At 39.5% G+C, this 14,496-nt stretch overlaps 1 protein-coding gene across 8 annotated transcripts in view; it reads right to left on the bottom strand.

Annotated features, from left to right (window-relative positions):
* Positions 1–14,496, bottom strand: part of LOC122068119 (DNA replication ATP-dependent helicase/nuclease JHS1) — a 90,029-nt gene that overhangs the window by 62,582 nt on the left and 12,951 nt on the right. For 7 of the 8 annotated variants that reach the window (XR_006136983.1, XM_042631967.1, XM_042631964.1 and 4 more), the window contains 6 exons: positions 6,925–7,092; positions 5,229–5,298; positions 4,979–5,130; positions 1,112–1,189; positions 923–1,015; positions 690–827 (listed from right to left, as the gene is read on the bottom strand). Coding sequence is in view for 7 of the 8 variants with exons in the window: in XM_042631967.1 (XP_042487901.1) it covers positions 690–827; positions 923–1,015; positions 1,112–1,189; positions 4,979–5,130; positions 5,229–5,298; positions 6,925–7,092 (699 nt within the window). In the remaining variant the exon portion in view is untranslated. The remainder of the gene's footprint in view (positions 1–689; positions 828–922; positions 1,016–1,111; positions 1,190–4,978; positions 5,131–5,228; positions 5,299–6,924; positions 7,093–14,496) is intronic. The other variant, XM_042631962.1, reaches the window with a different exon arrangement.

Here is a 14,496-nt window from a genome sequence, read left to right as displayed (position 1 = left end):
TTTGTTTCAGCATTCAATTCTTTTCTTTGCTTATTGTTATTGTCACCAACCTTCAAGAAGAACCAAATCTGTCCAAAACTGCAGGAGTCACAATCGATCAGCCAAAGAGTTCCTGTTCTTGAAGCCAATCGACGTCCATTGCTGCCCAAGTCTGAGATCTGACCTACAGATCCTTTGGGGGACTACTTCTACACTCTAAGAAGATCAATCGATCCTCTCTTGAAGGTATTCTGAAGTAGATAAGTTGTTGTTCATGTAAAATCCTTCTCATTCTCTCCTAGGTCCAAGAAACAAGAAAGCGCATAACTCTCAAACCAACCGTCATAAGTTCTTCATATTTGGGGGTTTTTGTACCCTCCCTGGGCCCTACAATCACCAAATTTGCAGCTCAATTGGAGCCCTACAGACCTAGCCGCTCTCTCTCTCTCTCTCTCTCTCTCTCTCTCTCTCTCTCTCATTTTGGGTTGGTTTTGCTCCTGTATGGGTATTGTATCTTTGGGGGTTTATTTGATGGTCTTATTTCTTTGTTTCCTGGTCTTATTTGTCATGTTTGGGGTTATAACTTATAAAATGCTAAGGTAGTTTCTTGTAATCTACTCCTACATTATACAGTCTTCACACCACGTAGAGTTGTATAAAAGAAACATAATCTCAAACAAAAAAAGCATTCTACAAACTGTCCAGCTTACCTCCTTCAGCCATGATATACTAGGCTTTGCATATAGAAACTGGAGTTTTGCATTTGCTATTTCAGGGGAACCACAACGTAATCGGTTCCCGTATATTAAGGCATTTGAGAGTTCCATGATGCCAGCATTCATTCGGTACTTCATGTTCATGTATTAAAAATTCATATCCCGTCAGTTTTTATATAATTATAATGAAAATGCAAGCATAATAATCTGGTTTATTCATGAATTACCTGGCATTGTAATGCGGAAATTGCTTGAGGATGTGCCTCTGAGAGTCTGCAAAACAAACTTATTCCCATCTCATTCTCCCGAGCCTCAGTGCTCTATAAATAACAGAATCAAACAGAAACATTTACAAATAAGTCAATCTAAGTGGAGAAAGTTTGAGTATTAACAGCTAAAGACACATCAATTTATACCTGGACGAGTGGAGGTAACTGGTAATGATCTCCAACAAGCACAAATATTGAAGCAAACATCAAGGGCCCCAAGGATACCTAAACAAAATTCAATCATTACATATACCAAATATTGAGCATCTAAAAGGATCTTTTTCGAAGTAAACAAAATAGTTCACAGGCAATACTAAAAATACACATTCTGATTTCAAATTGAATGCAATATCAGTAATCAAAGTGCAATTTATATGGAATTTTTTTTAACCAGATGCCATTCTATACAAACTGGATAAAGGAACCATACTTTCTTACAGGTTAGGATACTTTCTACTCAACTCAGCCTTGTCCCAACTAAATGGGGTTGGCTACATGGATTCTTTCCCTCCAATCAGCTTTATTCAAATCCATACTAGTAACAACTAACAAGTTCTGGGTTATGCATGCCTTTCCTTGCCAATTCTCTTACAGTCATTTTAGGTCTACCCGTCTCTTATAGCTCCTTCAATCCAACTCAAACTCCTCCGTACTGGAGCATCTAAAGGCACTAGATATGCCATGCCACTTCAAACAACATTCTCACAGCTTACCATGTATCGGAGCTACTCCTAAATCAGCTCTAATATGATCATTCCTTATTTTATCCTTTCTAGTTTTACCACTCATCCATCTCAACATCTTCATCTCAGTTATACTAAGTTTATATGTATGATATTTCTCCACTGCACAACATTCAACTCCATACATCATTGACGATAATATGGCTGTCCTATAAAATTTTCCTTATAAGTTTTAAAGGAATACGTCGATCACAAAACACTCCAGATGGGCCTCACCACTTCATCCATCTTATTTTAATTCTGTGTAGTATCATCCACTATTTCTCTTTCTTTAGTTATTGTAATTGAGCCCAAATACCTAAAATAATCACTCTGCGGTATCTACAACTCGTCAATTTTCACCACCTCATTATTCATCCTATTGTCACTAAAGTTACATACCATATCTCTATTTTCATTTTACTTATCAAAACAACTTGACCCTAAGGTTGATCTCCATAATTCCAACGTAGCATTTATCTTTGCTTTAGCTTCATCCACTGATCCACCAAAATAATGTCATCAACAAAAAGCATACACCAAGGGATCTGATCTTGAATGTTAAGAAAAAAAAAAATATGGAGTATTGCATCAAGAGAAAATTTGTAATGTAAACCACTCATTAAAAAATTGATATGATGTATTCTTCAATATGGATAAGTCTTCAATATGAATAAGTCTTCAATATGAATAAGTTAACAATTATTTGAGATGCATAATTCCATATACTAAAACTAATAATCCAAATCAATGTAGTCCATGTAGATAGCTTCATATGAAAGTTTATAAGATAAAACTGATGACTTTCAACAGGAAAAATAACATCAGCATACTAATGCCAGCTGAAAGTTAATACCATTATTATATGGTGACTAGTCAACCATCAAAACTGAAAGATTAAATGACTTGATCACTATATTGAAGAAGATTACAAGACGCATAATGACTTGCTCACTTAAATTATAGCACAATATAAATCCCCATCAAACAAGTACGAGAGAGACAGAGAGAGAAACCAAAATATGAAATTTTGATTTGGAGGGTGATCTCCTTCAACGATTCACCCAAAAGGAATTATATTTATATGAAAGTTGTACACTATACAAGTACAATACAATATACAAGTACACAATACCCTTGTCTAGAGGGTATAAGATACAACACTTACATACCAACGACAGAGAAAATGCAAACTTATCATACATCTTTACACTTTCCTTCAAATTAATGCTGGGTGGACAGTATAAGTTTGTTTGCAAGATATAGATGGCGAGCTGCAGATATAGCTTTGATAAAAATATCCGCAATCTGACAAGCAGAAGTAATGTAGGACTAGATTTGACAAACCAAACTAGACCCAAACTGCAGGAAAGTTTAAACCAAAGAACAACCAAATAACGTCCACAGTAGTTCACAGCAGACTAGTATTAACTGATGTGATAGAATTGTGACAGATGAAAATCAACAGTTCAGGAATAATGTAATGAACTAACAGCCAAACACTACTATCGCAAACCACCAAAGTAAGAAGCCAAACAGTAGCTTATACAGTCAACAGACTTCAACAAAACAAAACATAAATCAGAATTCAGATCTTGCAGTGGTCTGATTGGCCTCAAAATTGGATCGAACTGAGGAACAGTCCACTTCAGCAAGAACCAGTGGTCTGATTGGCCTCAAAATTGGATCGAACTTCCTTCTGAATAGGACTAACCTTCGATCAAAATTAGAAGGCCATCAGATGGCCAGAACTCCTAAAACAGCTAGGCCGACAATAGATAAAATAGAGAATCTTAACCCAGAAATTCTGCAGAAAGATTAGAGCACTTACCTGGCAGGCTGAATGAGATTAGAAACAATAAGAAAACCAGAAAATATGAAGATCCACTCGAAATTCTCGCCGCAGAGTGTTGCTTTGATCAAACACCAAACCCTTCTCTTTGATCAACACAAAGAACCCTCATAGAGGAGAAACGCAGCAGCATCTTTTTTTTGTTCATAAAATCGTGAGCTATATTGCTGCCCTCCTCTTTATTTATAATGACGGGGGGTGTTTACAAATAATAACAACTCAAAAGTTACTAAAACTACTAACATGTAGTTACTAAAAAACTGAAATTGTAAACTAATGAAAAAGGAAACTAAATAAAACTAAAATTAGAAACTAACTTTTGACTGAATTTAGAAACTAACAATCACTGAAATTAGAAACTAATTAACCCCATCAAAGCCCAACTAAAAAGGAAACTAAAGAAAAATGGAAACTAACTAGTAATCTCACACTCAATCTTAGAGCCCCTTTTTAGACCCATAAAAGTGGTCTATTACACTCAAAACACATGGGATCAAAGGCTCAACATGTATGGAACCCAACCCTAGGTTTATTCCTAATAAAATAAGCCTTTTTTTATGATTAATCTGCATCAAGAAGCTATATAAGGAAGAGAAATGAGGTTGCTAAGATATTTTACACAAATAAAATGACAACAGAGAAAATGAACACCTATCCTGCATCTTTACAAGAGAGAGAGAGAGGGGGGAGGTCAAGGATGGATTTCAAACTAAAATAATAAATAGAATAAAAAATAGTAGGGGTAGATTTGATAAATATCCAAACAATCATAAATAATGCAGAATGTACAGCAAACCACTTATTGTAGACTTCAGAGAAGAGAAAGGAGGCATTCATCAGCGTAGGAAGGCCAACAGAGCTAAGCTCCTTTTTTTTTTCTTTCTTTTTTCTTTTTTTCTTTCTTTTTTTTTAACCGTGCAATGAAGTGAAATTGTATCATATGTTAGTTAGAGAGGTTGGCGAACTACTACGATCTATGGATTCCCCACTAGTTTCCTTTTAAACATAGAACAGATTTACGTGTCCATTAGCTCGGAACATTCACCACCCCACCCCCAAATACATATATATAAAGAAAATCCTCAATCATTAAGAAGTTTTCCCAACTTTCTAAGAGTCAAAAGACTCTTATGAAAAACCTAAAACCTACCTCTCTACCATAGAAATCGTGTATTCAATCATTGGAAAATGTGACATCACATATCCCTTGATGCACACAAATATAGCCATCTGAGATAATTTATATGACGTATACATGAAACGTGATTTCTTTCTCAATAAAAGTAAGATTTGGCATTCCTTGGACAATAATCAAGTCCTAGAATTGTAGTTTGTCAAAGCTTCCAAACTGAAGTACTCTATAATATCAAACAGAAGTAATCGACTAGCACAATGATATAGGTAAACCAATTTGTGATTAATAAAAAGAACTAAACTTACAGGCAGTGTTATCTGTCCAGCTTCATCCATTATGCAAACATCAAACCTCCTATTGGCAAGCAAGGGATGAGTTATCCCCAAACAAGTTACTGCAATAACATTGACCTGAGCTAATCTTAGCTTAATATCTTCAACACTGCATGCGCCCGTCTCTGTCAGACAAGAATTAAAGACAAAATCATGTTAAACAGGATCCAAATAAAGAAAAGATGTGAGGAAACAAACTCCAAAAATGGAGAAATCTGTCAACCAGAAAAACAGTGGTCACGAACTTCCTCATGCACAGCTTCATACCGTCCAATACGTACAAAATCTATGCCCTGCAATGGTCACATTAAGGTAAATTAGAAAAGAAATCCCACATTTTCTTGAAGTTTAAGAGATAACTTGGTCAGACATAGAGAGAATGTTAAGATGAAGAGGGTTTTGTATTGTATTTCACATATATAATATTTCTCTGTTGTATGTACATAGTTACTCAGGATATTCTTATAATTATACAAACTATATAGAGAGAGCTTTTTGGACGCTGAGGAGATCAATCAACGGTGGTTGCCCTCCAAAAAAAACCAGTTTCCCACTTTGTCTCTCTACATCTGAGTTCTGATCTCAGATTAACATGGTATCAGAGCCCTGATACACCAGCACCCCCAAGCATCTGAGCTACACCAGTTACATCAACACCAACAGAGCATTGGTGAAGTACTTTCCTCCACGGAAGTGCTCCTCTTGTTTCCAGGATCTCTCTGCTGATTTCATCTGATCGTTCCTAACCTCTCAAACATCAAAGGGCTGAGATAGAGAAAATAAAACCATCTTCCACAGCTACCTTCAAGAGCTGGTTCAGAGCTTTGACTAAGCTCTCCTCTCTGGCACCAACACCGCCAACCACATATCCACTGCAACTGGGCTCTGGCTTTCCACCACTCCTACACTGGTTGCTACAGCTAGGTCGCACCACCACCACTACTGCAAGGTTTATTCTTCACTTCCTCTTCTTTAATTCAGTTACATGCCTATGTTGACGCAGATTGGGCTACTTGTCCAGTCACTGGACATTCTACTTCGGACTGGTGTGTTTTTCTTGGTGACACCCTCCTCTATTGGAAGTGTAATAAACAGTACACACCTTTCAAGTCTTCTGCAGAGACTGAATATCTCTCAGTGTCCTCGGTTTGCAGTGAGATTGCTTGGCTTCATGACTTGTTTCGCAACTTATCAGTCCCTTTTTCAGAGCCTACAGACATCTTTATGATGATAATACTAATGCTATTTTCGTGTTTCTCCCAATCCTATGTTTCATGAGCACAAAACATATTGGGTCAATTGTCACTTCATCTGAGAGTAATATCTTAATCACCTCATGTCTCTCCCTACAAAGCTTCTACTGATTAGATTACTTATATTTTTACCAAAGCTACGCCATCTGCTCAACATCAGTATCGTGCTGATAAACTTATGTTGCCAACCTACCATCAGTTTGAGGGCGAGTGTTAAGATAAAAAGGGTTTTTTGTATCGTATCTCATGTACATAGTATTTCTTTGTTGTTGTACATAGTTATCAGGGTATTTTTGTTCTTAAACAAATTATATATATAGCTTCGTTGAGGGTGAGGAGATCAACCAACAGTGATCACCCTCCAAAACCAGCTTCCTATTTCGTCTCTAGATATGAGTTCTGATCTCAGATAACAAAGAATACAAGATTTTAAAATTAATTAAGGATATCATGGGCTCCTTGAAGGGCCAGACATATAAATGAGATTCGCTCAGCCATTAGCCATGCTGATCAACTCTAGGTCGACTTGGGGATGCTAGTCATGATGATTCAGAAAATGCACTATTAATCGTGGTTGCTGATAATCAAGAAATCAGTTAAGATGAATGCTGAACATGCTATCATCATCTTTAGAAGATATTACAAAATGAGTTTGGATCAGATCACCTGAGCTTTCAATTTGATAAGCAAGTTATCAACAGCTGAGTTTGTGTATGATGTGAGCAAAATGGATGCATCTCTCATCAGCAATGCCTTCACAGCATGCACCATAGTGGAAGTCTTGCCAGTTCCAGGCATTCCTAGAATTAGAGCATAATCTTTTGCTGTAAGTATCTGCAGATAAAATTGTCTGATAAGTGACATTATTTTTTTGACAAACCTGATGTGAAAACAACCAGATACTAAAACAAATAACTAATTGTAATGCAAAACAGAAAACAAATGGGACACCAAGAAAACTGATGCAGAATTGAAGACATATTCAAGGAGATACTAAAACAAATAACTAATTGAAATGCAAAACAGAAAACAAATAAGACACCAAGAAAACTGATGCAGAATTGAAGACATATTCAAGGAGGAAGAAGAGAGGGGTCGACCATGGCTAGTAGAGGTTGACCAGACCTTGTCTTTAGGGCCACAGTTTGGGCTATGATAGGGTTAATTAGTTTCTAATTTCAGTACCTAGTTAGTTTCTAATTTCAGTACTTCTTATTTCCTAGTTTCTAATTTTAGTTTTTCATAACTAGAGGACTTGTTTTTATTTAGTTTCCTATTTCAGTTTTTGGAAACTAAAGTTAGTTTCTATTTCTTGTAACCCCCATCATTATTATTATTATAATAATGGGTTTTATGGATTTTAGAGAAAGTGTTAGTTACCAAATGGACCCTAAGAGGTTTAACGGTCTTTGTAATTCTCTAGAACCTTCTCTCTATTGTTATAAATAAAGAGGGCTGGTGTCATATTAGACACAAGTCATTATCCCATTCAACATGGTATCAAAGCCATTAGATCTGAAACCCTAAGGGCTCTCCCTCTTCTCCATCTCTTTGCCTCTTTCTCATTTCTCTCTCTCTCTCTCCCAACGCCTCCTTCATCTATGCCTCCCTCCATCTCTCTTCATCTTCTTCTCTCTCGTGGTGGGAGCTTCTTAAACCACCAAGAGGGTTTCTAGCCTCCACCCATCCTTCCCCTGGGCTCTCAGACTCTCTTCTACAATGATCTAAGAGACCCAGAACCTTTTTTCATCACTTTTTCAGGGTTTTCTCCTTGAGAACGTTTTTTCATTGTCAGGATGCTTTTTCTCCACTCGATGCTCCGATCTCCTTGATGTTTGTTGCGATTGGTGCCTCTTATCCTTGTGGTGGTATGTACCGACCACTTTTTCATTTGAGGTCTCTGTTCTAGAGCTATCCCCAAAATAGTTTTCTCAGGGTTTTACCCTTTATCGATTTTTGGGTTTTCCACCTTTTTCTGGTTATTTTGGTGCTTTCTCTATCTCCAACTAGTGTCTCTTCTATTTGCACAGCCCCCTTGAGTGGCAACCATGTCTATCATCTCGTCTACTTCTACTGGCGGAGAAACCACGGCTCTTCCTACCTTTTCTCCTTGTGCTATCAAACTAGATGGCACAAACTACCTTATGTGGTCACGCTCGGTCTACATCTCCATCAAATCTTGTGGCTATTACAAGTACCTCACTGGAACCACGAAGCGTCTGACCACCAGTATTGAGAGATAAACAAGTGGGATTGTGCCAACTCTCTAGTTATGGCCTTCCTTGTCAACTCCATGTTGCCACAGCTTTTTATTGGCCATCTCCTCCTTGACTCTATTGCGAAGATTTGGAACTCTGTCCAGGATATCTATTCTTGGCAGGGAATGATGCTCAGGTCTTTGAGCTTCACCAGAAGGCTCATGATCTAAGGCAGAGAAGGCTCACTCTGTCACAGTACTACTATGAGTTGCGGTCATTATGGACTAAGTTGGATTTCTATAAGGAGTATACTTCCACCGTTGAAGATGTAACCAAGTTTCAGAAGCAAGAGGACAAAATCAGGGTCTTTAACTTTCTGGAAGGTCTGAATGTGGAGTTTGATCAGTTGCGGTCCCAGGTTTTGAGTCATGACCCCTTTCCTACCTTGGATCAAGCCAATGTTGTGATCGAACTTGAGAACAGTCGATGTACCACATGCTTCCACAGAAAGCTGCCACTCTTACTGAGAGATCTGCACTTGTTTCTGGCACTCGGTCCCTTAGTGCAGCCCCACAATCTGGTGGCTCCTCTACTAGGACTCCAGTGCAGTGCGATTACTATGGGAAGGAGCATCACACCAAGGAGCACTACTGGAAGCTTTATGGTTGTCCTGCTGATACATCTGGAAAAGGGCGAGGGAAGGGTCGTGCTTGTACTTCTGGGCAGGCCAACCATACTGAGAGCCCTGACTCTAACTCTGCTCTTAGCTCCCCAGTAGCCTCGCTATCATTTGATGAGCTTACTGGCCTCCAGCACCTCTTGACACGTCTGGACTCTTCTGCACCTGCCACTGCGAGTTCGACTCATTCCACCCTTTCTGGGTCAAGGATCTCCTTTTGCGGCCATACTATGTTTGTCCCTTCTACCCCTTGGATTATAGACTCTGGGGCTTCTGATCATATGATAGGCCATTTGTCTTTTTTTCATAGTACACTACTTGTCCTGGTAATGGTAAGGTCAAATTGGCTAATGGGACTTATTCCACTATTCTGGGGAAGGCCTCGATTGGTTGTACCTACTCTTTATCCCTTTCTACTGTATTGCATGTTCCTTTTTTTCCCACTAACCTTTTGTCCATTAGTAGTCTTACTTCCAGTCTTAATTGTAAAGACAACTCTTTCCCATCTCATTGTGTATTTCAGGATCTGGTGATAAGGGCAACGATTAGCTCTGGTAGGGTACGTAGTGGTCTGTATCTGCTTGATGACGACTCGGCGTTGGTCTCTGGTCAGGCTCTTCAGACATCTTCTACGTCACCTCCCATCTCTGAGTTACTGCAGTGGCTTCGTCGGTTGGGATATCCCCCTTTGGGAACTTTAGCTAGAGTTTTTCCTTCCTTTAAAAATTGTAATTCGAGTCAATTTTTTTGGGAGGCATATGTTTTGGCCAAACAAACTCGAATCACTTATTCTATTTCTGGAAATAAAAGTGCCACTCCTTTTTCATTGATACATTCTGATAATTAGGGTCCATCCCGCTATGTGTCTGTCAATGATTATTGATGGTTTGTCTCTTTTATTGATTATCATTCTCGGACTACTTGGGTTTATATGATCCGAACCAAGGAAGAGACCTATTGCTTTCAGCAGTTTCACCTCATAGTTTAGACTCAGTTCGGTGCCACCATTAAGATCCTTCGAAGCAACAATAGCCTGGAATACTTTGAAAGGTCCTTTCAAGCTTACCTTTTCGATCATGAGATGATTCATTAGACTAGTGTGGATACTCCGGCACAAAATGGGGTTGCTGAGAGGAAGAATCACCACCTTTGTGAGGTAGCACGCTTTCTTATGTTTGAGATGCATGTTCCTCCCCAGTACTGGAGCGACGCAATTCTCATTGTTACATTTCTTATCAACCGAATGTCTTCTTGGGTCCATGCCTTCCTCTCCCCTCCGGATCTTCTCCAAGGTTCCACTGCTTTTCCTGTTCCTCCTAAAGTATTTGGTAGTGTTTGCTATGCTCGCGATCATCATCCTCATAGAAAGTTTGATCCTCGTGGTCTCTGATGCATTTTTCTAAGGTATGCTCCTACTCAGAATGGCTATCTGTGTTTTCAACCTCCTACTCGGCGTTGGTTTGTGACTATAGATGTTGTCTTCCATGAATCTACGTCCTACTACACTGTGACACCTCTTCAAGAGGAGTCTCCTTCCATTGTGGAAGATGTGCTCGTCTCTTGAAATTGTTATACCTACTAGTATCCCGTTTCAAGGGGAGAGTGACACTCCTACTTCTCCTACTGTGCCTCAACCAAAGATACGTGTGTAGCCGCAGAAAGCAGACTTAGACCACTACACATCCAGCATCTACCCTACCATGACAGTCGTCTCCTCTCGAGCCTGATCTTGTCCCCTTGGACCCTGGTAATTCTCCTTCTCCTTCTGTTGATCAGTCTCTTAAGTTGCCTATTGTTGTTCGTAAAGGTATTACGCCTTGTACTTTTCATCCTATTGCTAAAATTGTTTCTTATAACTCACTCTCTCCTCCCTACTATAGTTTTGTGTCTTCTCTTTCCTCTAAGTCCATTCCTCATACCCAACAGGAAGCAAGTGCAGACTCACAATGGCAAGCGCTATAGTTGAAGAGATGCAGGCTCTGAAGAAGAATGACACATGGGATCTGGTGTGTCTTCCCCCACAAAAGAAGACAATTGGGTGCAAATGGGTCTTCACAGTAAAATAGAAGGTTGATGGTACAGTGGATTGGGACAAGGCCAGACTTGTTGCCAAAAGCTTTACACAGACTAATGGGATTGACTATCAAGAGTCTTTTGCTCCCGCTGCTAAGATGAACACAATTTGTGTTATCTTGGCTTGTGCCGCCAACTTAGATTGGGATCTCCAACAATTAGATGTGAAGAATGCCTTCCTTCATGGGGAACTTAAGGAAGAAGTGTACATGGACATTCCTCCTGGGTTCACTTGCTCCAAAACCCAAGGGAAGGTATGCAAGCTGAAACGTGCTCTGTATAGGCTGAAGCAATCCCCTCGTGCTTGGTTCGGACGTTTCCATAAGGTTATAGTCGTTACAGGTTACTCTCAAAGCAATGCCGACCACACTCTGTTTATCAAGAGATCTGGTGGGAAGATTGCTATCTTAATAATCTATGTAGATGATATAGTTTTTACTGGTGATGATCGGGCAAAAATCTCTTGCCTCAAGAGATACTTGAGTGAGGAATTCAAGATCAAAGACCTAGGATAACTTCGTTACTTCCTCGGCATTGAAGTTGCCAGGTTTTCTCCTGGGATCTACTTGTCTCAGCAAGTATGTGCTTGATCTTCTCTCTGAGATAGGCATGTTGGGGTGTAAGCCGGCAAACACTCCTACGGAAGCTAATGGTCACCTGAGTAGCAAGGAAGGTGATCCGATAGATAAGGGGAGATATCAGAGATTAGTGGGGCAGTTAATCTTTCTCTCTCATACACGCCCTGACATAGCATTTGTCGTCAGCCTGGTTAGTCAGTACATACATGATCGCTACTCGACTCACATGGAAGTTATGCTACGTATTCTCTGGTACTTGAAATCTGCCCCAGGACGTAGCACCATTTTTCTCCTCATGATCACTTTAGGGTAAAGGCCTTCACAGATGCGGATTGGGTAGGTTCCCCTGATGACCGCAGGTCTACTATCGGTTATTGCACCTTTATTGGTGGTAACCTTGTTACATGGTGTAGCAAGAAGCAAGCCATGGTTACCCGTTCAAATGCTTAAGCAGAGTTCCATGCTATGGCACATGGCATTTGTGAGCTCCTATGGATTCATGGTCTTCTCACCGATTTGGCTAATCCTGCTACCCTTCCTATGAAGCTCTTTTGTGACAACAAATCTGCCATTAGCATTGCTCACAACCCTGTCCAACATGATCGAACCAAGCATGTGGAGATCGATTGACACTTCATCAAAGAGAAGCAGGATATGGGCCTTATCACTGTGCCTTTTGTTCCTAGTAATGAACAACTGGCTAATGTATTTACTAAAGGTCTTAGTAGTAAGATGTTTCATCATATTATCTACAAGTTGGGCATATGTGATATCTATGCACCAACTTGAGGGAGAGTATTGTAATAATGGGTTTTATGGGTTTTAGTGTTAGTTACCAAATGGGCCCTAAATAGTCTTTGTAATTCTCTAGAGCCCTCTCTCCATTGTTATAAATAAAGAGGGCTGGTGTCATATTAGACACAAGTCATTATCCATTCAACAATTATAAATAGAGAAGGGCTCCCACAATGCCCACTATTTCTATGAATAAAAAGCTATGCTGCTGTTTTGCACCCTTGTGAGTTTGTTTTGTGTGTCATCAAAGTGGTGGGCTGATGTTCGATCCTGTGACTCTTTGCAACGTGAAGTCCAAGAGGTCTCTTCAAGTATTCTTCTTCTTCTTTTTCATGGTTAATTACAAGGCTCCCTTATTACTAACAAACCAGGTACTAATTCTCCAAATTCTGCCCAGAAGTTATATTAAAACTCCAATCGGTTCCTGTACCATGTAGTAGTTCCAACCATCGGTTGGGGCTATAATTTTGGTCGAACGGTTAGAATATGTGTATTAGGGGTACATTAGGAACTGACTTATTTAAGTTGTCCTTATATGTAATTTCTCTTATTTTCCTTATTTCTCTTTCACCTCCCTAAGGGAGGAATGTGTAATTCCTAAACTAATATTTGAATCTAATATGGGTGAGATGAGCAAGTGCTCATTCAAGATTTTGCTCCCATCGTATCTTCTCTCCTTCCTTCCTCTCTTCCATCTTCTTCCCTCATCTCTAATCTTAGTACTTCTTATTTCTAACTTGGTATCAGAGTTGTACAAAAGTTTGAAAGTTGACTAATCTTTTCTTGTTCCATTCTTTAAGTCTCTCTTGGAACCCTACAAGAAAGAGGAGTCCATAGAGACTATACTATGTAAAAAAGTATACAAGAAAGCCTAATGGAGTTATAAAAACAAGTTGAAGACACTTGGAGGGAGATTTGAAGGCTACAAACACAAATTGGAGCTCACACAGAGAGGAGAAGCCCATCACAGCATCACTGCCCCTGCCTGGTTCGATCTCTTTTTGCTCTCATCCATGTTGGGTTGGGAGAGTGGAATAGCTCAAAAGAATCGCCCAAGGGTCTATATTTGACTCCCCAAGCCTCACTCCCTGATTTTGTGTGTTGTTAGAGTTCTACTCCATTTTCTATTTGCTGCCAGGTATCGCCACGTACTGTTTTTCAGGTTATATGGTCTGAAATAGATGGTAGATTGTGTTTTGGTTGTGTTTGCTAGATGTTCTCTCTCCTATGATGCTTGTATGTGGTTGTTGGATAAAGCTCTATAATTGAAGTGGTTTTTATTGGTTTTGCCTCAAGTCTCTATGGTTTACTAGCTCGCTTTTATTTTTTTTTAGTTCCAAGAAGAAGGCTTTTTTAGGGCTGGTGTTTTCCCTTGCTTTGGATTCCCCCTTGGAGTGTTGTTTAGGGGCATCCTTACATTATGTCTGATCTCACGGAACCTTTGAAAGCTACATCGGGTGGGTCGAGTAGTACCAACCCCAATTCGATTGTCTTTGACAATCCTAACACCCAGATTTCTCTTGTGAAGTTGGATAGTATAGCTAGGATATATTACTGGGGCTATCAAGGCTCCTACTATCACAAACCTCGGATACCAGAAATAGGAAATTACAAACTCCACTGTCATGACTTGGCTACTTTTCTCCATGAAACCAGAGATAGGTAGGAAATTTATATGGAAGAAAACTATCAAGGATATTTGGGATAGTGTCTCTAGGACCTATGATAGGGTAGGTGACTCTATGAAGGTCTACCAGCTTCATCAGCAGGCACTCTCTATGAAGCAGGGGACTAAGTCCATTTCTGACTACTATGACATTGTTATAAGACTCTGGGAGGAGTATGACCATTACCGAGACCTTTATTTGACCAATCATGATGATGAAGCCAAGGTCTATAGATCTCCTGAAAAAGA

The sequence above is a fragment of the Macadamia integrifolia genome, unplaced genomic scaffold (assembly GCF_013358625.1).
Source record: "Macadamia integrifolia cultivar HAES 741 unplaced genomic scaffold, SCU_Mint_v3 scaffold342, whole genome shotgun sequence".
NCBI lineage: Eukaryota > Viridiplantae > Streptophyta > Magnoliopsida > Proteales > Proteaceae > Macadamia > Macadamia integrifolia.
Note: the sequence above shows the minus strand (reverse complement) of the source record. Positions and strands in the feature narration are given on the sequence as shown.